This window comes from Maniola jurtina, chromosome 6 (assembly GCF_905333055.1).
Source record: "Maniola jurtina chromosome 6, ilManJurt1.1, whole genome shotgun sequence".
Lineage (NCBI taxonomy): Eukaryota > Metazoa > Arthropoda > Insecta > Lepidoptera > Nymphalidae > Maniola > Maniola jurtina.
Genome location: NC_060034.1, coordinates 471997 through 495179, shown reverse-complemented (window position 1 = coordinate 495179; position 23183 = coordinate 471997). Strand labels below are relative to the sequence as shown.

Below are 23183 nucleotides of genomic sequence, written 5' to 3'. Positions count from 1 at the left end.
TAGGTATTGTATGTATGAGTCTCTTTACTCCACCATAACTCCTAAATGCCTGAACAGATTTGGATGTATGTGGTCATTAGAATTTTTACATCATTCTGAACTATACGTTATAAATTAAAAATTAAAATGATTTCTGTATGCAAGGTTAATATGTTATTTTGAGCACATTTTGTGATTTTAAGAGCGGGCTAGAGCGAAGACTGGCTTGTTTATGCTGTGGTGCGGTGCGCCGGCGCATGGTGACGGTGTGACCCCGGAGTCCCGGGGCACGCGCGGGCGCAGTGACGTGCATGGATCAAATGACGTTCAGTAAACAGTGAGGTGGAAATATTTTAAAATATTACGATGGTGTGATGATGGTATTATTGGTTTATGGTGGTGCTACTATAATACACACTAGGGAGTAAAGTCGCACCGGCTTCGCACGGGTACAATGTATAAAGGGTATAAAGTAAATAGGTACCAACAGCGACAAAGCTAAGTTTGCACCCGCTATCCAGTGTAATCGACTATGGACGGGTGCAAATTTAGCTTTATCGTTGACTCTACTTATGTGGTGTCAATGTAGGCATTTTCAAAAGGATAAGACATTTATGATGGAAGCTCTTAGTCGGCTTGATTTGATTCTTTTGACCACTTATCGTCATATTTCAACAAATCAACACAAAACAATATAAGTAAAATATGTATAAACTTTCCTCTTGAATCACTGTGTCTATGGATGAAAACTGCATTAAAATTCGTTGCGTAGTTTTTAAAGATCTAAGCGTACCTATAAGATCAACAGATGACGGGAAGCGATTTGATTTTGTACTATAGAGAATAGAAAACTTTATTGCACACAAAACATGAAATAAGCAAAACGAAACAAAGAAACTAAAAACTAAAAAACAACTGTATGCAAAGGCGGCCTTATTACTATATTGTAGAGAAGAGGTATACGAGTACCTATCCGTTTTTTGCAGGATGATCGTTTTCATTATGTTCTTTGGCCAATATGTTAATTTGTTTTCAATTAAAAAGGTTTACTTGGAAAAGTTTAAATGTGCAGTATAGAAGATCAGATTCCCAAAAATATTGCTCGAACCAACAAAATGGTAGCTGGTTCATGAGACTTCAGAATTTTTCACGATTTCTCCAATTCATCAGTTGGAGAGAGGTCTGGACTCTAGAGGTCTCTAAATTACTGAGTTGCCACTTAGGTATATTCACCTCCAAACCCATAAAATTGCTTGAAAAAGTTAAACAACACGTGGGCTGAAGAGATTAACGTCATCTATTAGCTTAAACTATTGCTCTTTTTGAGCGAAATAACGCCAGGTTCCACTTTAGGTAATAAGAAGATTAATTGGAATGGCCTATACGAAGTTAAAATCAGAGACCTCAAAAATGTGTTGATTTTACGATACAAGGGCCAGCACAAAGCGTGGACCAGTAGTACGAAGTGTAGCCAGTAGCGACACTGCATCATTAATCACACGCAGCTTCGGCCGGGGCCGGGAGGCAGCCGCCCATTACAGCAGCAATTTGTCCCGGCCAGAGGTTTTTGTGAGGACAATTTTGTCGAAAACTCATTTTGATAATGTTTCTAAAACCTTTGGTATTTACGTGTGCGACTGGTTTGGTATCATTTTTTTTTTACTGAAGTGGAAACAGCGTACTGGCAAGTACAGCGTGGAACCACATCCAGCACGTTGAACTACGGTGGTGGGAAGAAACTGGATGACAAAGGCGAAGAACCGCGTACGGAAGCTATACTTAATTATTTTGGGTGGTAGTAGTTAAAAAGGTCTATTCAGCAATAGACGCTGATGAAAAGGCTGATGTTTGATGATGGTGAGGATGAATGTCTGTCATGAAGTAAGTAATCTTCTTTCAAAAATATCAGAAAAATAAGACTGAGGGAAATCTTAGTCACTAGCCACTTTTAGCAAATAAGATAATGGAAGACTCTAGATTCTGGATACTGAAAAAACGGATCAGTCTTCTATCGTTCTCAAGACATTCTGGTATTGAATTCTGGTCAACTACGGCTTAGTAAAAGCCTTAGTTCTGGTTAATTACTAAGTCCAGTAGACTCTGCTGGATTATACCAAAAAACGGATTTAGGCCTGTTACCATATCTCTATCCTTTTCTAGATACTCTAGCATTGAATTCGGGTCGACGGCATACTACATAGCCGCGGGTCTGGTGATGGACCACATCCACTTTTTGCTACTGTCAAATCTTATATATCTTAATAACTGATATTATTAAATCTATCTTAAGATAAGCCATTATTACGAGTAGGTACATGATCATTAAAACGCTATTTACTATTAGGTGTGCCTCGTAATTTTGTTTTCGATTACTTATCTTGATACACATTATATAGATCGTAAGATAGTTTAGTTTTACAATAGTTATGAGTGTAGTTATTTTAAACGCCAACCGGTCGGTAGCCGCAGATGATTAATTGCTTGAACTGAACAAGGTTTAATATTGTAATGAAATATACTGCAGCGAGTATTGCATTACATTGCAAATAAATCTTTTGTCTGATATAAACGCTGTCAACGCAAATTTCTGGTAGAATAAACTTTTATTATTACACTTAAATAGAAATAGAAATTTTTGGAATCGTCGGTAGAATCTATCGACTCGGAATGCCATTCCTACTGAGAATTCCTACAGCAAGAAACTCGGTGGCTGATCTTTTCAAATGATTAATTTACAATAATATTATGCCATAATAACAGTCCTGCACAATTCTGGATAATGAACTCTTAAATTCAACTTAGCTCTTTCGTGAAAGGTTTTGAAGTTTCTATTATTATTAATATTAACTAGCAGCTGAATTGCTTATCTTGCCTCAGAACGTAGTTTCTAACTATAATTACAATGCAAACTCTAAATCTATATCTATACTCTAAGTTAAATCTAGTCATTCTACATTTTAATCATCCTTCTTTCCTGCTGGTTTACATAATCATCATCTACACCAACCCATCTCCAGCCCACTGCCACTGAGCACGGATTTGTCCTCGGAATGAGAAAGCTTGAGGCCATAGCTACTACGCTGGGCATGTTCAAATCGTCTGACTTTATACATCTTTTTGACAACATTTTGGAGAACTCTCAGGCATGGAGGCCTCATTATGTTTTTCTTTGCTGTTAAAGCTAGTGATATTTTAATTGTTTAAAACGCACGGCCACATACCCATAGCTCCAAAGTTAGAGGTGTGTGCGCGGGATTTAATCCCGGACCGGAACGGAATATGACACCGACAACTTAACCAAGTTAAGCTATTAACGGGCCGATTTATCTAGAAAATACTATAATAATTGCTACCCATAAAAACTATGTCAATGCGTCAACGTACACTCACAACTATGCTCAGGAATCTCTTTGTAGTCAGTAATCGTCCTACAATTACTTTGATCTAAAAGTGTCTCATAATTGTACAGGAATCTATTTTTTTTCTTTGCTCACTCAACGTGTCTACGCGGATTTATCTATGGAATAGAGTTTCAATGATTCTCCATAAAAAAACTACAACAAACAGGTATCTACCATGCGCTACGTTAAGTGTAAATGAAATTACATGATCTATGTAAAAAGTTGTTAGACCTAGTAATTATGGACCTACTGTGTATAATTATTTTTTTATTAACTGTGTCTAAGCTGATTTATCGACAGTATGGAATTTCAATTATTCTCCATAAAAACTATGTAGGTACAGACTTTGTGTTAAGGCCTAGCCTACCTTCCCTTAGCCAACTCAAGCAATAGCTGCGAACGATTTTAGATTTATTATTATTTTAAGGAAAAATATAAAAAAATGTGTTTTAAAAGTAAAACTGGTACTAAATAATTATAATAACGAAGTATTTTGTTGAAATAGGTATATGATAAGATAGCGAGAACAAGATAAGTGGAGGAAAAACTATTTAACTAAAATTATCAACTATTAAATTAATATTAACTAAAATATAAATTATTGTCAAACATTAATAATTATAAATTAAAATTACTACTAATAATTAACTAAAATTAGCCTAATCCTCCTGAAAAATCATCACATACGGACTGTTTTAATATTATCGTCGTTGCGCATGCAAAATCTGCCATAGGTACATTTTTTCGAATTTTTGTTTTTGAAGGCATTTTAGTTTTCGAAGTTAACTGAATTTTTTTCTTGAAATTTTTTGTGTGTTATACGAGTACTATGTAAAATCCGATATGGCGGCATATTAGATTAGTCGAAGCCAACGACTTTAAGTTACCTATTTGGCAACTGTGAGAAAACCGATAAAAACAAACAAACATACACACACGTACAACTGCCGAACACTATAGGTACTACTATACCTGGAGTTTGCCCTAGGGATAGCCTTAAGCGTATAGATACACACTCCGCATAGATCACCTGTTTTGAAAAGCAAGAGTGTTTTACTTTTTGTTCTCGCCGGTATACGGCGTGCGGCGTGCGGCGTGCGGCGTGCGGCGTGCGGCGTGCGGCGTGCGGCATGCTGCGCCTTGTGCCTCGTTCCGCAGGAATGCTGCAAGACGCGAGGCGACGTAATTACGAGGTGCTTGCGAATTGCTTCTGTACGTGGGGTGACCACACGTTTCGCTTCATCAGAACATTTCCATTTAAATATTCTAAAGCACCAAGCGAATTGATTCTTTTTACACGATTTTGCAAAAAAGAGTTTAGGTACGTATAATACGTGAGTTTTTTTTCTTCCACCATGACTTCTAATTGTCTGAACAGATTTGGATGTATGACTTGCCTATTCTAGGTGGATGGTAAAGTACGGCGCGAAAAACGCGACGTAACACATTAATATTTAGGATAGGTATAGTATAAACTCTCCATCCCAAACACCATAAATCGGTTTTTGTGGCATGAAAGAGTAACAAACGTCCAAACTTTCACATTTATTTATTTATTTTATCAGGCAACCAAAACGATTACAATATTTTACAATTCTAACCTAATTCCTCAATCACCACATTTTGCTTCTATTGTAACTCCTATCATAACCCCTTATTGTAATTGTTCTGTAATTGTTGTATTCCATTGTTGTATTGTATTGTACAGGGTCGGATAATGATTACTTAGTATATTTATATTTATAATGCAATTGTACTATTTATTGTCGTTAAGGAATGCCTATAATTTTAAACTGCCCCGTGGTCACCCTACACTGTTGCTACAGTGTATAATTTATTTCAAGGATAAAAATTAAAGATCACGAATTTCTTTGTGTATGATGAAGTGGTTGGGACCAGTAATTAAAGTAATTAATATCGATACCCATTATATCTTACGAGTACATTGCAAAAAGGTTTAGATTGGTATCTTGTCGAAAACCAAAATCCAAGGTTCGTTTTTTGCTTTCGCGGTTTCGGACTTGCTTAATTTTGCTTCTAAAAGGACTTGTTCTTCGAATAGTTGACCCGCCCGGCTTGGCTCGTGTCCATCATCATCATTGTTATCAACCGATAAGCCTCTTGTAAGGGACTTCCACACATCACGGTCTCGCGCCGCCGCCATCCAGCGGCTCCCCCTGCGACTCGTTTGATGGTGTTGCCGAGGTGGACAGCAGCTGGTGGAGGGTCTTCCAACGCTAGGCTTTCCGGTGTGAGGTCGCCATTCCAGCACTTTGGAACCCCAACTTCTATTGGTTCTATGTACCTATTTGCTCAATGCTACCTACTTCAGAGTTCAGCTTCGCAACTCGTTGAGCTATGTCGGTTACTCCTACGGATCTCCTCATTCCTGATTAATTTTAAATACTAAGTACATATTATCAAACATTGCGGATCCGGCTGGATTCGGACCGGCATATTCTAGGTTTGCGCCCGTGATGCTCTGACCGCTAAGCCACGGTTTCGCTTACTGCCAGTGACGAAATTTGTGATACGAGGGCGGCACTGAAAATTTCGGGAATTAAGGAAGTGACACAACACTACTATTTAAAAATGTATTTATTGCTTTTCGAAGTATTCTCCGCGAAATTTGACACATTTTTCCATACGATGGAACCAATCATTGAAGCAACTATTCCATTCGGAAGTTGGGGTCTTCAAAATGGCCGTTTTGTAGGCGTCCACAGCTTCTTCAGGTGATGAAAATCTCTGACCACGAAATGTATTCTTTATTTTAGGGATAGTACAGAAATCATTAGGGTTTCGGTCGGGGTTGTACGGCAGATGGTCTAATAATTCTATGTTTTCTTGCTCTAAAAACTCTTTTGTTCTGTGCGCGGTGTGAGAACTCGCATTGTCGTGATGGAGGATGATGCGGCGGTTGCAGTTCTCTTTACGGAGTTCAGAAACGACCTGTGGCAAACAAATGCTAGCATACCATTCTGCATTAACCGTTCTTTGTCCCTCAAGAGGAATAGTTGCAACATGGCCGGTTTTGGACACAAACGTGGCCACCATTTTTTTTGCAACACTTCGTGAACGAACAATTTTTGTTGGCTTTAACTCATTTTCGAACACCCAAACTCGTGACTGGTTTTTTGTTTCGGGTTCGTACGCGTATATCCAGGATTCGTCACCTGATACGATATTGTATACAGCATTTGAGGATCCTGCGTGGAATCTTTCGAGAGTTCTGACGCACCAAGTAACGCGAGCCGCTTTTTGCTCTTCACAGAGCAAATGCGGTATCCATCGGGAAAACAACTTTTTTACACCTAATTGTTCATGCAAGAATATTTGTATTTGACTAATGCCAATGTCTAAAGTTGCCTGAATTTCGCGGTATGTCACATGTCGATCTTCCTCAATCAGCTTACGCACAGCATCGATGTTTTCTTGGGTGACCGCAGTTTTTGGATGACCTTGACGGGGATCATCACTGAGCTTGACACGTCCACGTTGAAATTCAGCAAACCAGCGATAAATTGTGGTTTTGGATGGGGCTTCATCACCAAATGCAGAAATCATCCGGTCAATACACTATTTTTGTGTTAAACCACTTCGAAAGTCATAATAAATCATCGCTCTAGAATTTTCTCGAGTCAATTCCATTTTCTCAACGACTAAACAAGTTTGACAAGACATTGTGAAAAGACCGAGAATTTTTTTTAAAATAAATAAATGGTATTCGATTTTTAAAACCAAGGAGTTTTCAATTAAAAAGATTTTAATATGACAGGGACAGTGGAAATATTCCATTCCCGATACTTTTAGTGCAGCCTATGTATGTATGATGTCTGAAGCGACTGTTCCTCATTCCTGATTTGATCACGTAGAGAAACGTTCACTATGATGCGATTTTCAAATGTGTTTTTTTTTTACTTTTTTGGTCATTTTTGGTAGGGTAGTCGAGTTTTGTAATTTGGTGTACTAAAGATTTGTTGAAGTCGATTTTTGTACAACTATTTAAATTGCTTTGTGTTCAACTGTAGTTTAACCAAACACATTCCCTACATAACCAACGCCCGCATTCCTGACCCTTCTAACTTCTAAGTATCACGGAATACCGGCCGAGTCCTCACAAGCCTGTAATTGCCGCGGGCTGGTGTCATCATCATTATCATTTCTCTCGTGCCACTTATCTCACAGAGTAGCATCATTATTTGTAAATTGTATCTAGGACTTTGTATATTAGGTACAAGTTGACGCCCGCGACTTTGTCCTCGTGGATTTAGGTTTAATTTAGTTCCATAAAGTCCTCAAAGCTGTGTGAAGTTTGTCAACCCGAACTTAGCCAGCAGCGGGTGGACTATGGCGGAACCCTTCTCATTGTTAGAGAAGACCCGTGATCAGTAGTACCTAATATAGAGATGTGTTGGTGGTTGTTTTTGACCCTTGCGTAGTGATAGGCGCTGTGGTCTTATTAGTGGGAGGTCCCGGGTTCGATTCCCGGCACGGGGTTAGAATTTTATAATTTCCAAACTGGTCTGGTCTGGTGGGAGGCTTTGGTCGTAATTAGTTACCACCCTACCGGCAAAGCCGGGCCGCCGAGTGAGTTTGCGTTCCGGTACGATGTCATACAGAAACCAGGGGTACGTATGGGTTGAACTACTATGATTACCTACCTCCAGGTCAGATTGCAGTCAAGGGCTAACTTGTATCTGAATCAAAAAAAAACACAATGATTTAATCCGCACCCTCTTCCGGTCTTCTAGTATTTTGCCTTGCAAATAACATCTTAACATCTTAATAACTTAGGTGCATCTATAATACTTATTTGTACACACAATACACAGTATGATACTGTGCACACAACTATTTAAACAAATAGTTGTGTGCTCACAGTTATAATTCTCCTATTCATTCCTTTGTACACGAAACTAAACTAACATTTTTAATAAAATGAAGTTAATAATAATAATACCTATTTTATCTAGGATTTAAGTTTCGTGTACAACAGAGATAGTACTTTGTGAATTTTAGTGAATAATTGTGTTACAATTTGTTACATATAAACATGATATCTAAAACAAGAATATTTTGAAAAAACAAAAGATATTTGTATGATTTAAATTATATTATTGAAGATCTACTGTCCCTAAAATAGGTGGAAACCTGTGTCTCAGGCGACAGTGCTCTCCTTTAATAATAATTTAAACATTTGGTTGAGGTAAGTAACAATAACTATTAGGTTTATTTAAATAACTATTACTTTTACATACAAAATTTCAATTCAGTGGTTTTTTTTTTTTTTTTTTTTATGTTATTCAATAAAGGCGTGCGTTTAGTGTGAGCGTGCGTGTGTGTGTGTGTGTGTGTGTGTGTGTGTGTGTGTGTATGTGTGTGTATATGTATATATATATATATATATATTGTGTATGCCATGTAAAATACGTTAGAAAAATGATATTTAATCATGTTAAACCAGAACTTTCAGCATATTTTCAGTATCAACGTAGGTTTGTTTGAGTAGCCATTCCTTAACTCGTTTTTTACATTCGTTTCTATTCAGTGGATAAATCTTAATAATTTTATTAATTTTATTGTACAGTCTAGAGCTAATAATGTAGTACTGTCTCCCAGCAAGTGCAGTTTTATGTCTTTCTGTTCGAAAAATTACATCTATTCTTCTCTTTACCAAATTTTTATCATAATTAGCAGAATTATGTTTGCGTATAATAATGTGCAATAAGTATAGTTGGCGGACTGTTAGAACTTTGCAGTCTTTATATAGTTCTGTTGTTGGAAACCTGAAAGGTTTTTTAGTCATTACTTTCAAAATCGATCTCTGTGCTCTTTCTAGCTGTAGCATCGCAGTTTTGTTGCTCCCTCCCCAGACCGATATGCAGTACTTCAGTAATGATTGGGATATTGCATAATATACCATAAAGATAGTATCTCTACTTACTGATGTCCTAAGATTCTTAAAAATATATGTTAATTTTCTTATTTTTGATGTTAAATTTGATATATGTAAATTCCAAGACAAAGTGTTATCTATAAGAAATAAGGCAGGTTGAGACATTTCATAAAGTGGCTTATCGATAAGTGGGGCTCTTTTACCGACTCAGACAATATGGGCGTGTGAGGAAGCCAAGCCCAGGCGACGTGGCGTGACCGGAGACAATGGCCCGGCATCGAACCCCAAACGTTACGACAGGCATCGACGCACTCGTTAAACGCTTTCTCCTTTCATAATGAAGTTCAGAATTAAAAAAAGGAACCCATAGTAATACAGCAAGAAAGCTTTCCTAACTATCCATGACTAACGAAGAAAAATTTGGGAGATCTAAACTTAAAAGCTTTATTGTGACTTGTGATAAAAGCCCGGAGCCTGGGCTAAAAAAAACAAAAATCAAAATCATTTAGTAGATTTAGGTACTACTACACCTTGTACACCTTTTGTTTGTCAGATTTGAAAATCTAACAAGATTTGAAAGACGATATTATAGTGGTGATAATAATTAATTACGTAAACTTAAAACTAAAGCTACGAGGGTTCCAAACACGCCCAAGTCTGAGAAGAGCCCACGGCAAACTCAGCAGGCTTTTAACACAAGTTCGGAAGATATGGAAAAACCTCGCTAAAGCAATCACAAGAGAAATACCGCTTTATCACACAGCCGCGGTATGAGGTAGGTAGGTACGCAGTACGCCTTTGCAACATTGGCTCTACGTGTGAAAAAGTACCTAGTCCTGCTAAAGGCTTAAAACGGAAACTGCAATTTATTGAGTTCTAAATTAACAAACTAAAAAATCTTTTTATTAGATGTTATTAAAAACTCCGTTGGAACTCTTTGATTTTCCGAAATAAAAAGTAGCCCACGTCACTCTCCAAGTTTTTAACTGTGCCCATGTAAAAAATCACGTCGATGCGTTGCTCCGTTGTGACAAGGTTAAACCAACTAACATACACTTGGGCACTTATAATATGGATAGTGAAATTGAAGTCGTTGGTTTCTCCAATATATTTTTGCATACCCTGCTATCGTATTCATGTATGCAAACTGTGAAGATGCACAGCTACACAAAGAGCTCCATTGTCCTCACATACGTGTGCCCAATGATATGCTGTAAAAGGGCAATGAATCAATCCAGTCATGACTGAGAACATGACAAACAACAACTAATTGTACATGGATTATCGTGTCACATTCTTGAAGCATTGCGAAAAGATTGATCGAAAAGAATGCCATCGCCGTCATCACATTCTAAACCAAATAAGAGAATTTCTTACTCATTCAACTTTTTAGATTTATATTATGACTGATGGCTAAAATGAACATTTCCACTCTTCTGCTCTCTTCTACTTTTCTTTTACGTCTCACAGCTCTTTGCTTATCTATTCTATTTTTGCCTTTGACAAGAGTCCTGAATTTTCTCGTCCATGTGTCTTTTTTCTTTCTTCTTAGATCCTTATGTAGACAATATAAAAACCTGTCTTTTTAACAAGTTTTTACTAACTTGTTTTCATTTGTTCAATAAAAACAAATAAGGCTGCTTATAGCGAAGACCACATAGACCTTCATGATGGGTTGAGCCGCAATTTTTAACTATGCTTATTGCTTATCTAGCATTCGAAATCACTGTCTGTTTTTTTTCTTGTCTAAGTTATGTTCTAAATATTTTCCTAATTAGATAACCACTCTTTTCTAGTTTCTTTTAGGTTCGATTTATTTTTTCGGTACTCTCTGCATCGTTAGTATTTATGATAGCTAAGGTTCATAACTCGTGAATCTTTTCCATTAATTACAGCAGTGGAAGGAATTTCCACGAACTAATAATACGGTGGGCACCCAGATCCTTCTACATTCCTGAGAATTAAGCTTCTATTCAATTCTATGAAACATATTTTAGTATAAATCCTTCACCACGTCGATTAAGATTAAGAATTTATACACCGTTTACCAGTAACCGAGATCTAAGCCTACTTCTGGGTACAAACACGACGCTCACCAGAACCTGTACGATCGCATTGCTATCAAATTGCTCCCATTCTTTCCAACTAGTTCTATATCGCGCCCCACATATTCAGTGACAGTATCACCTTATAAGAATAACATTGCAAAAAATATTGGTTGTAGTAGGAAGTTGTTGGTTTTAATTAAAGTTGTTGAAAGTCCTTATCTAGGCAGTTTCGAAACCTTTGTAGAACAAGTAGCTATTACATTTCGTTTACGATGCTTGAATTTCCCCAGTTGTTGAGTTATATCTCCATAATACACTTAATATTTTTGTTTTCTTATACTTAAATTTTTTCTTCTAAAGGGCAATTTTCAAGTTTCATTTCAGTTTTTTCAATATTTGACTGAGTAGGTAATTAATTCCTTATTATGTGATTTCTAATCAGGTGCGTTGTAAGTATTCTGAACTTAACTGGCGATATTTACCTAAAAAATAATTAACATTAGTTTTAACCACATACTTTTATTAACCGACTTCAAAAAAAGGAGGAGGTTCTCAATTCGTCGGAATCTTTTTTTCTTTTGCTCGACTTCATACATAAGGTTTACACGTGTAGAAACAAAAAATATTTGTTTTGCTGACTCAGTGAGCCAAAGAGAATTGATTTCAATTTTGAAATCCGACAAAAGCTACCGCTCAAGCTTTCCTTGCACACTTGCACCTCCACAGTCGGCCATTCATCCAGCTGTTAACGTTGCTTGGGTCAGCGTGGCTTAACAATCACAATAAGTTGATATAATTGTTGCCGCCAGTTAATACAACTCCCTTCATACGTCCCTCTTGGATACGATGTCAACTGAAAGAGGAGAAAATTCTGCAGCAAAAAGAAAATATTCTAATTTGGTAGACAAATAAAATCACTGAGAATGCCGTCAATCAAGGATAAGAAATACGCTGTCGACAACACACGACTACGGCCTTTGTACTGAATCTCAATCAAGACGATGATAGTTAGACACTAAGCACAATCTTGTTTCTTTCTTTTTAGTTTATTTTACTTGTACCAAGTCGGGTTCAAGTTGTCTCATTTTTTCCGTAGTCGGGTTATATTTTTTTCAACTTTTTTTACCTATCTTATTGTTCGCAGTGAGGATGCGCGCACGCTGGTGGAGGCGGTGCCTGCGGTGGCGGTGGCTGCGGCGGTGAGCGGCGCGGCGAGCGGCGAGCGTGCCGAGCGCGCGTGCGCGTGCGCCGCCTGGCCGCCGCGCCGCCAGCCCGCACCGCACGAGATACTGAGGCCCAAGCCGCGCAGGTTAGCTCTCAGGAACCCATAATTTGAAGGATGAAAGAGAAGGAAGATGAGTCAGATCGCGGCAGTAATGGGATTTGGGAAGCAAACAAGGGCACATTCTTGCTTGGAGAAGTGAGGGGTTTTTAGCCATTAGCAATCCGGCACTATCCGATGCGGATTCAAGAGTTTCCGAGTCAAGAGTATATACTATAAGGCATCATCTAGACAAGTGTGCTCCATCTCAGGCTGCATCATCACTTGCCAGCAGGACTGATTGCAGCCAATTGTATTGGTAGGGCCAGGTCAGTGGTAAAAAATTCTTCTCGTCTCAAGTCGCGACAAGAAACTTAGAACTGAGTGAACTGACAACCATTCGTAATGAAAACTTGTAACAACTCCCGCCAATAAATAGCCTACTAAACCTGAACTAAGATATTATCACATTTGTTGCCAAAATGCTGTTCATTAGTGCCATTAATTTTAATTTCCCCGATATTCCTGATGCGATGCAACATTGTCAACATGGCGGCCGCTCGGAATGTGTCTCAGTGTTATCAGGCGAGCGTCGCGCAGACAAATGTGCGCTAATTGGTGGCATAAACGCGCCGCCACCGCCGCCTCGCCGCCGCACCGCCGCCGCTGCCCTCCACTTGCTCTCTTTTGAGCTTTTGACACTGATGGCTCTTTAAACTCCCATGTCCCGTGTAAGAGTCAATTAAAACAAATATTTCTCTGACACGAGTTCATTTTCAGGGTTCCGTACCCGGAGAGTGCCAACGGGGGTCCCGCTGGCATGGCACTATTACTAAGCTTCGCTGTCTGTCTGTCTGTCAGCGGGCTACAGCCCATGAATCGTAATAGGTAGATACTTAGTTGTCATGGAGAGTGTGCGGTTTGGCAGACTTAGCATATCTTTGAGATCATTATGGAGAACTCTCAGGCATGTTTTCCTTTACCGTTACAGCAAGTGATATTTAATTGCTTGTACATAATTCCGAAAAGTTGGAGCCCGGAATCGAACCATGACCTCTCGAAAAGAACAAGCGTCACATTAAAAGCTAAATAGTCATAATATCAAAAGCATTTGAACTTTCTGCAAGTTCAACAACACTGTGAAATGAATCGAACCTAGTTATCTACAATACGTCCACCCACTCAGCACGGGAGCCGAGGCATCCAAAGTGGACAATGTACCAGCGCATTTCATAAGCAAGCATGAAATAAATTTATCGCAAACGGGTTCTAAGTGCATTATATAGTCATTTGCGGCCGCCATCCGGCTGCCGACGTCCAAAAAACATTCGACAAACTGGATTTATCGGCCCCCAGGAATTCCAACAACGCCCGACGCTCCTTCTGGATAGTGCTTAATGCGTTCTTCATACTTTCAAACTTATGAGGAAAAGGTAAGAACATTGGCAGATTTTTTTTTCGTAAAGAAAAAGGGACAGCACCCCCTTCCTACCAGGTCAGTTAGGCCATGGCTAACAATATCCCATAAAGAGGAATTGTTAACCATGTTACCAGGGTACACCAGCCCAAGCGCTGCTGTTACCCGCAACACTCAGGCACACGGGGAGGTTTCCTGGCCGGTAGTGGTACCTAGCTCAGAACATTGGCAGTGTGTATCAACATCTACTCTACTCGCACGAAACGACTTTGCCGATTCAGCTCAACATTTCTGATTTGAATCACCGTGTGGAATACCCTACCGGCTTCCTTGTTTCCTGCTACGAACTACCTAAATACCTTCAAGGCAAAAGTGAATAGGCAGCGTGAATAGGCATCTTCTAGGCAAGCGCGCTCCAAACTCATCAATGCTTTTTATTAAACAATAATTGGCTGAATTTATGGCACTTTGGCTGTAGCGATGTATTTCAGTTATTAGCGTCTAGCGAAAAAGAAAAAAATTCTTTCATTGGTCCTCTTACCACTGCATATGTCGCGAATCTTTGGTGAGGTCATGTGACAGAAGCAGCAGTAGGAAGCCCAAATAGGTCAGGTGGTTCCCGTTAGTCCGGCGCGACATACTCGTACATCACGCGAGTCGATGTCTTTGTCGCCTGTCGATGTCGCCGCGTGAAAGTGGGTTGCCGATGTATTTTATTACTTATATCGGCTAATTATTATTAAAGTTGGGACATGTTTGCGCTTCATTTATTTTGAAGCGATATTCAATATAAGCCAGCGTGGTGTGGGACGCCCTGCACGATGGACTGATGGTATAAAGCGGCTGGCGGGTAGTGGCTGGATGAGGAAGGCTGAGGACCGAGTGTGGTGGCGCTCTTTAGTGAAGGCCTATATCCAACAGTGGACGTCTTAACAGGCTGACGATGATCATGAGGAGGACGATTAAATAAAGATTAGCCGTGATATGTAGGTTTTCTATTCGCACGCGTTCCAATTTTACAATGATTTTTAATAAAACTATTATTAGCAATATTGGAACCCCTTTAGAGCATTTAAATTTTCAGGTTTGTGTGAGATGGGTGTGTTTTTGACATTGGTGAGGATGAAAAAACCTGACGTGTATTGGGAGCCTAAATGGATGCACTTTATGTCGGTGATAGATTTACAGATTTAAAAATATCTTGTAAATAAATTACCTATTTTGTAAAGGCAACAATAAATTGGATTATCTCGAATTGGGTGACCATTTCAATAAATGATGGATGGAATTCTCAAAAACCGGTTCCTTTGCTGAATCTTAAGTAGTCTGAATAACGTATATAGCTCCTTTTACGCGTTTCTACAAATCTTGTAAAGGCGTCCCTAATTGTACCAATACATGCCATTATTGTATATTTGCTGTATAATTATACAATTTTTCGAAATTATCCATCCATTCCGACTAGGTATTACCAATGTCGCTTATTATTATCATTAGTTTCGTTTTCTAGTAATTGGTATGGATTAGTTGTAATGCATGTCGATGTATCGTTACCTCGTTTGTAGTGTTTTGTACCTAAGTATCTTACTGGTTTCGTTGTTATGTTATTAATGCAATGATCCAGCTTCAGTAGTTAATCAGCTTTTCTTGCCCTCTTCTCATTTTAGTTTAACTTACAACTATCTTCTTTTTTAGTTGAATCCTTCCAATTTTCATTACCTAAGTGTTAATTTTGTCTTTCTGGTTCATCATATTCATCATTTTTTGATTCAATTCAATTCAATTCAATTCAATAATCTTTATTGCTTTTAACCGATAGACGTCCATTGTTGAACATAGGGTTCTTCCACACGCCATGGTCCTGTGCCACCCGAATCCAGTGGCTACCCGCGATCCACTTGATATCATCCGTCCTGGATGGGAGGCCATCCAACGCTGCCCTCCCACACCTTGGAACACCTTGGGACTCCAATGTCCCTCAGTTTTTCAAACTATGTGCTCTACCCATTACCACTTCAGCTTCGCAACCTGTCGAGCTATGTCGGTTATTCAGGTTCTTCTAAGCACCTTCTCATTTCTGATTTGATCGGGTAAAGATGTTCCACTGTTGAATGTTTTTGATTAAATCAAATAGATATAGTTCTCGGCTTAGATTAAGGATTGTTTGTCTCTGCTGCGCTCCTACAGCGGAAACCAATCCTTAATCTAAGGTTCTCGGTAAGGTCATTCTGAACCAGTAGTTTCGAATCGTCAAATGAGTACTTACACGGCACCCATTGTACCATTTGTACCGATTCCGTTGACGATTCAAGAGAACTTTGTAAAAGTTCATTTTAATTAAAAAACTTTTATGTTCTACTGCATTATACTGTACTGTAGAGGTCATTCACTTCTGACAATAAGACAGTTATTAAAATACATACAACAATGATTACCTATTATAATACGTGGTTTAATAATATCTTATTAGTGTGCGATACAATAGCGAAGCAGCTCGATGGACTTTCTCCGCGCAACCTTGGGATGGGAAGCTGTTGATTGTGATCACGGACAATCCTGGGAGCCGTGTTTTATGCAACGAAAGTAACTGTTACTTAAGTAAAATCATCGACGAAAGTAGCGTTACCACACTTTTTAATTATGGTAACGAGGAAAGTGGTTTTGGGATGTTTTGTTCATCATGATTTCGTCTTTCTTCAGCGGTTAGGTTTTGCTGGTAGATTAACTTTTTGAAGTGCCGTACCCGAAGAGTGCCAACCGGACCTACTAAGCCTTCGCTGTCCGTTGTGTATTACTATTGCTAACAATCTATACTTACTATACAACTAATAATAACAATCTATTCTTATAAATAATAACAATTTCAAAATGGTTGCCATAAAAATTAAAAAGTTTTATTTGTTGATAATGTTTTTAGCTATGTGATTTTAATCTAAAAGTAAAGCATATTTTTTCAGGAAAATTAAGTTTTAAAAAGTCCCCTGAAAACTTGTGATTTTCCACATCACGGAATTTTCACGCGCAGTGACGTATAGGTACCTATTATTTCTTTCACAATGTTAAGGTACTTTCAGAACTATTAGAACTACCAAATTAGCACTAATATCTTCTCTGCTGTTTATAGAAGAGATATAGAAGCTTTCTTTTTAAAAAATATTTTTCAAAGTGAGCATTAATTCATGTTTTAATAATGGATTCAGTAACTTAACTGGCTGTACAATGTACATGCCATAAACATTATCTCCTAAACAAAATATAAACACCCTCATGCATTGCTATCTATGCATTTACGAGGTATTAACTTTATGACTTTACGATAGGCAGCCTTTGGTAATAACACAGTTTCAGATGTAACTATGAACAGCGTAAAGGAAATGCGTAGACACTAAAATAATAATACCTTTCGTAACAACTATGTACAGGTGATATTCTAATAATGATTAAGAAATAAATATTTTTTGGACCAGCGAGTCATTAGGTAGCGACTTACATCTGGCAATTAAGAAGTATTTACTTAAAAAGTATATACATATGACTAATTATTATATTATGTGAATAATTATAATTTATGGAGTTTCTCTGAGGCGGTTATTGACCGTGGATCTCCTAGACCAAAAATTGTTTTTTAGGCCGATGAACAAGTAAATCAAAATGTGTTTCGAATTGACTCAATTATTTCATATTCATAATATTATGAAAACTTGTCATGAATATAAGTACGTCATAATTACTAAAAAATCCAATAAATACTTACACGTTGTCCAAACTCAATAAAAATTACTGCTCAAATAACATAATAATATGTCTATTACGAACGTAGAGTATTCTGATTATTATGTGTAAAACCAGCAATAATAGCAGCGGAGGTCAATTCTTAATCCAAGAATTTAAGTACTTAGTAATTAAAAAAGTACCAAGTGACAGACAGAAGAACAATTTTACTAATTTTAATGTTTCAGCGTTTCTTCAAGAACTTTTACATGGTTTAATACCATGCGATATTCAAATATCGAACACTTGTTGGAATAGGTGTAAGTATTGGTCTGCTCTGGGGTGCTCTATATTTAGAGATCCGCTTACGGTTGCATTCACCCCAGAGCCCGTTACTGATGATGTGCAGAACCACTTGAGGCGAGATTGACCCGGTTCGTTCTGATGCAATTATAACATCAATGGTACAGCGTGCATTAATGTGTACTCAATTCAGATATTATAGTTCTAATTAAAGATAAAAGCATCGACCGGTTTATAGCCACCGCTATGCTGTCACTGGCATGACTGCTGTCCATTGCTGGAATAAGGTTCGAACATCATTGATACTTGGATGTCCAAGTGATCAACCCATCTCCGGCCCACTATGACTTTCTACGTACCAGCGTACTCAAGGTTTTGCCTTTAGACAAGTTTAAAAAATCTATTAAAACTATGCTCCTGAGAAAAGTACCTATCTATATTATAAAATCAAAGATTATGTAAATGATAAAAGAGCGTGGATTTGACCTGCAGCTCGCTCCAGCAACGCGCGGGACTTCATTTACTTTTATAAATGGCAAATCTTTGAAAAGAGCAACCGCCGAGTTTCTTGCTGGTTCTTCTCGGTAAGGAAAGCATTCCGAACCAGTGGTAGATACTCTTGACGAATCAAAAGTACCTACTTGTAAACGTCTAATTGAATAAAAATATTTTGAATTTGAATTTGAATTAGGCCGCCACGCAAATGAAAGAGAAGAAATTCTGAGTTCATAAATCACATTTCACACTAAAATTCTTCTTTTTTCTTCTTTGTGCGCCCTTATTTATACATTGTTGGACATAGGTCTCCTCACCTGCTCGCCTTTAGGTGAAATAAAGGTAAAAGTTTGTATGTGTGTTTGTGTGTGTGTGTTTGTATGTCTGTAACTCATTCACGTAAAAACTACTGAAACAATTTGGCGAAACTAAAATTTGGAATGGAGATATATTATACCCTGGATTAACACATTTAATTAACTACTATTTATCTTAGGCTACTTTTTATCCCAGAAAATCAAAAGTGTTCCCACGGGATTTTTAAACACCCATATCCACGCGAACGAAGTCGCGGGCTTCAACTAATAATTCAAAAGCAATAGCTACAGCTAAAAAGTTGGTGTCAGAACATTGTAAGGCTGTATGATGATTAGCTAAATTATTATTGTAAAGGCCTCGAAAGCCAGGCTGCAGTCGTAAAGCAGCCTCGAACAGATTTATGATACAATACGGCAATACAATTTGTAGCAAACAAAACTTTCGTGTAACAATATAGAGTTACACAAATAACTCGAGCTTTTGAACGGTATCGCTAATTCGACGCATGCTTAGCATAGGAGAGAGATGCAAGAAGTTTCTTGTAGATAAAACATGACACTTTAATACTAAGAAACACTGCTTCCGTAGAACAAACATAATTAAATTAGTTTTCACCTGCTAGGAATTATAAACGGATTTTTAAAATGATAAAACAAAAATCATAGCTAATACTAAAAAAATGACCAAGGATGTCTTACGAATAATATTAATCAATGCTATATGTAATCTGTTGTTCATTTAGGTACCTAAGCATCACTGTCACTCATTTTATGTACAAAATTAATGAAAAAGTTGAGAAATTTACTGACAAATCATAGATAGATTGATTATTATTAATTATTAAGTTTGGCCACTACTTTATCAGCTATCTAATGCTATTGTCTGATTATCGCTACGAACTTAGTCTGTATAACACCTAGAATAGGTAACTTCTCTCAAGAAATGCATCAAATAACAGGTCACCCTGATTATTATTCAAAATTAACGTTTTGAAAGTGTTTATTAAAACTTGTCCAATGTTTACTGTTTCTATCGTGAAATCTAATATCTAAAGATGTTCAAGACATTGAAATGTTAGAGCGGCCTCTTCGACTACACGTGCGGTGTATGTAGGCAAGCAAGTAAGAGGCGTCAGTAGCGGGGCGTTAACAATGGTCGGCTGGCCACCCGGCGCTGCAGTGCGGCCGCCGCGCTGACAGAGTCATGCTGTGCTCCGCGCGCTGCTCCTGCTTCCTCTGCCGCGAGCTGCAGTCCTGCCGCGCCGCCGACGCGCGGAAGCCGCCCGCCAAAATGTGCGACAACTTCATTCTCAAGAAGGCAGAAGCATGGGAACCCATGAAGTTCATCCGAGGAGCCGCCAGGCTCTCAGTGCGCCACTGGCAGAGCCGAGAACCGCTCGCTCCACCCAAACCACGCGTACCCCCTCACAAATCCACCAGCTGTGAACAACTATACCCCCAACCCAAGGAAGACGTCGGGTACGCCATGCGTAAAGCCCCCAGCACCGATCGAGTCAAACAAACCGAACACAAATCCGTTTTCAAAATCCTCGGCAATTCCCGCTCAAAAAAATCAGATGTCCCTGATTCTAATGTGCGGCGAAGTGTCCTTAATTTCAGGAAAAATGAAACGCCAAGTTCAAAAAATATTCACGAGAAATACATTCCGTTACCACGAGCGACCTCACCCGCGGAACATATCTACAGTGAACCCAAACCCTGGAATTCACAGTACGATGATTGCTGTCGACCACCCATATACCAAAGCGTTGAAAAGAAGATTGCAGCCAAAGAAACTGGAGGTGATAAAAAGATGTACAGCAATCGTCCACCTTGCTACGATGAGCTAGCGGAAAGACTTTCCCACGAAAGGACTAGAAAAGTGAACATCCCTCTCGCAGAAGGAGGTTTAGCTAATAAGATTACACAGAACAATAATAAAGTGGTTATTTATTTCGGTGACTCTATAATCAGGAAACACAGTGAGCAAAAGAAAGAGGAAAACAAACAGAAGGAAATTACGCCTCCGAAAGAGGAAGCTATTTATGTTAATCATCAGTTGATTGAATCTGAGAACTTGGGGCCTGATAAGGATGTCGATAAAGGTGGTGGAACGCAGCTAGTGTCTGAAGTAGAAGTCCCGGAAGCTGTTTATGCTGAAATCAAAACTGCAGAAGCCAAAGAAGAACTAGAACCGACCCCCTTTAGTGACGCGACTTACAAAAAAGACATTTTCGAATCTGTGAGCTCTGATGGATTTCTGGTTGTTGAGTTTGAAGGTAATTTCGAAAGAGCTCGCCAATTAGTCGAGTTAGTGCACGGCGGTGGTCGAGCTGAACAGAACGAGGCTACAGTATTGGATGAGGATGATTTATGTGACTGGAGTTTCATCCAAGACTGGAGAAAACGGTAAGCTAATCTACATATTTAGAAATATTTACTTTATTTAAATACGGTTCGACCCCGTTTCTAGCTGCGTAATTTAATCATAATGAATTCAAATTTACCGTTACTGTGTGACTTAAGATTGTTTAATTGTGAGCCCAGGAAGCCAAAATCACATTGTATATGAAAACATCGTATTATATAAAAGGCTTAATTATATTTTTAACCTTATTACGAGTGTTGCAAGGGCCTGAGAATGCTAGAGCTCAAAATGGCGAAGAAGAAGGTAACATAAAACCAATGTATAAAAATATATAGGCAGAAGAGGTTGCGTAAATAGTAGATAAAGATTTGTTTCACGATTGGGGCTTCCGAAGAAGCAGATGCGGAAAGGCATTCGTGTTAATTACATTGCAATTCCCTTGATAACAATCGAGTGGTGGTCGTCGACCTCATGCGAGCTTCTGCGTTTATGCGAAAGATTTACTACCGTAGTTAGCACCTAATAGCCACATTCATCGTTAACTCTTTTCTATTTATAGCCACAAATCTACTGTAAAGCTATAGATTACGATTTTGAAAGTTGATGATAGTTAGATAGTTAACTTTCCCATACTTTAGTTTTCCTCACTTTGGTTGAAAGAGAAACAAATCTCTGAAACCTTTTCGAAGCAACGCGATTTGTCTGGTACCTTTAGACCTTCTGGGGTTAGGTTTTCACTCGTATTTCATTGTCAGTTGGCAATAACAAGGTTTTAAGGACCGCGTACAGTGCGCCTCTTACGCATTTTAGCGAGAAGGAACTTGTTTACCTTTTAGGTAACCAAAGAAGATTAAAGTATAGACAGTGTTACAAAAATCCTCATTAGTAGTAGATCGCTACCGCATCCTTTTTCAAAAGGTAAACAAACGTAAGCGACGCGTTTGAACGATTAGTTTTTCATTCATGATCACGGTTTTATTGTTATTCCGTGATAAGATGGCGAGGAAATCCTATCCGCGCAGCATCCCTCGTATTTCTGTGAGAGTTATGGCCTTCAAAACGGAAACTTTCTATACCTACTATATAATAATATATAAGATGATAAAACCATCTACGTATTTAAGTACCATCTATTTCTCTATGTCAGTTTTTATCAAGATAATAAACTACTAATAAATGGATTTATAATATTATATATCAGCACTTGGTTGGATTTTTCTAGCATGTACTTAGTTCATAAGTAAAGTAATAATAATTAGTAATTACCTACGAGTTTTTAATTTTATGTCTTTCATGTCTAGCATCGGTTCACATTTCCTGGGTATTTCCTTTTGTTTCACTTATACGAGCTTCTTCGTTATTGTTTGATAATCGCACGTCTTCCTTGAGAATTGTTAACGTTGTAACAATTTTGCTTGAAACCATTAGTTTCATAATGCGATAGATTTTATCTTTGCTTTCTCATTTGAGCTTGAGCGAATTCAATTCATTTGTTCTGTGACTGTGTGGTTAATTGCTAAATTAAAATTTCGCTAACCTATTTGATGTCTGTAGTGAGGTCGTTTTGTTGTTGTAGATAGTTTCCTAGTTTCGTTGTCATTCAATTTTTTAAACTATAGGTAGAAATTTGAATTTGTTGAACAATTTTTTTCGAGGTCATAGCTAACTTAGTTGGATAAATTAAAATAAAGAAAACTATTCAATTACGAGCTAGAAAGCGTTTTTAGAAAAGTATAGAAACGAGCAAAAGTTTTCATTAAGTGCCGTAGACTGTGATACATAGTAAAATATCAAATATTTATTTGTATAAAACGAAAACCAGCCGTCGTTGACCGTTGTGTTGAATGTAAAGAAGGCATGAAAATCCACAAAAATGCATTAAATATTAGTAGTATTATTATTAGTAGGTATTGACTAGCAACCCATACCTTACTTGGTGACTAGCATAATATTATATGATTATGTATAGCAATGACATACTAAC

At 38.1% G+C, this 23183-nt stretch overlaps 2 protein-coding genes across 2 annotated transcripts in view; both read left to right on the top strand.

The window, feature by feature from the left end:
- The window catches only part of LOC123866249, a 29057-nt gene extending 10911 nt beyond the window's left edge, over positions 1–18146 (top strand). The window contains exons 3-5 of the mRNA XM_045907703.1: positions 12472–12636; positions 15930–15986; positions 18035–18146. Of these exons, the coding sequence (XP_045763659.1) occupies positions 12472–12636; positions 15930–15986; positions 18035–18146 (334 nt within the window). The remainder of the gene's footprint in view (positions 1–12471; positions 12637–15929; positions 15987–18034) is intronic.
- A 1872-nt stretch (positions 18147–20018) lies between these two features.
- Positions 20019–23183, top strand: part of LOC123865953 (ankyrin repeat and BTB/POZ domain-containing protein 2) — a 44672-nt gene continuing 41507 nt past the window's right edge. The window contains exon 1 of the mRNA XM_045907189.1: positions 20019–21240. Within this exon, the coding sequence (XP_045763145.1) occupies positions 20036–21240 (1205 nt within the window). The 5' untranslated portion in view covers positions 20019–20035. The remainder of the gene's footprint in view (positions 21241–23183) is intronic.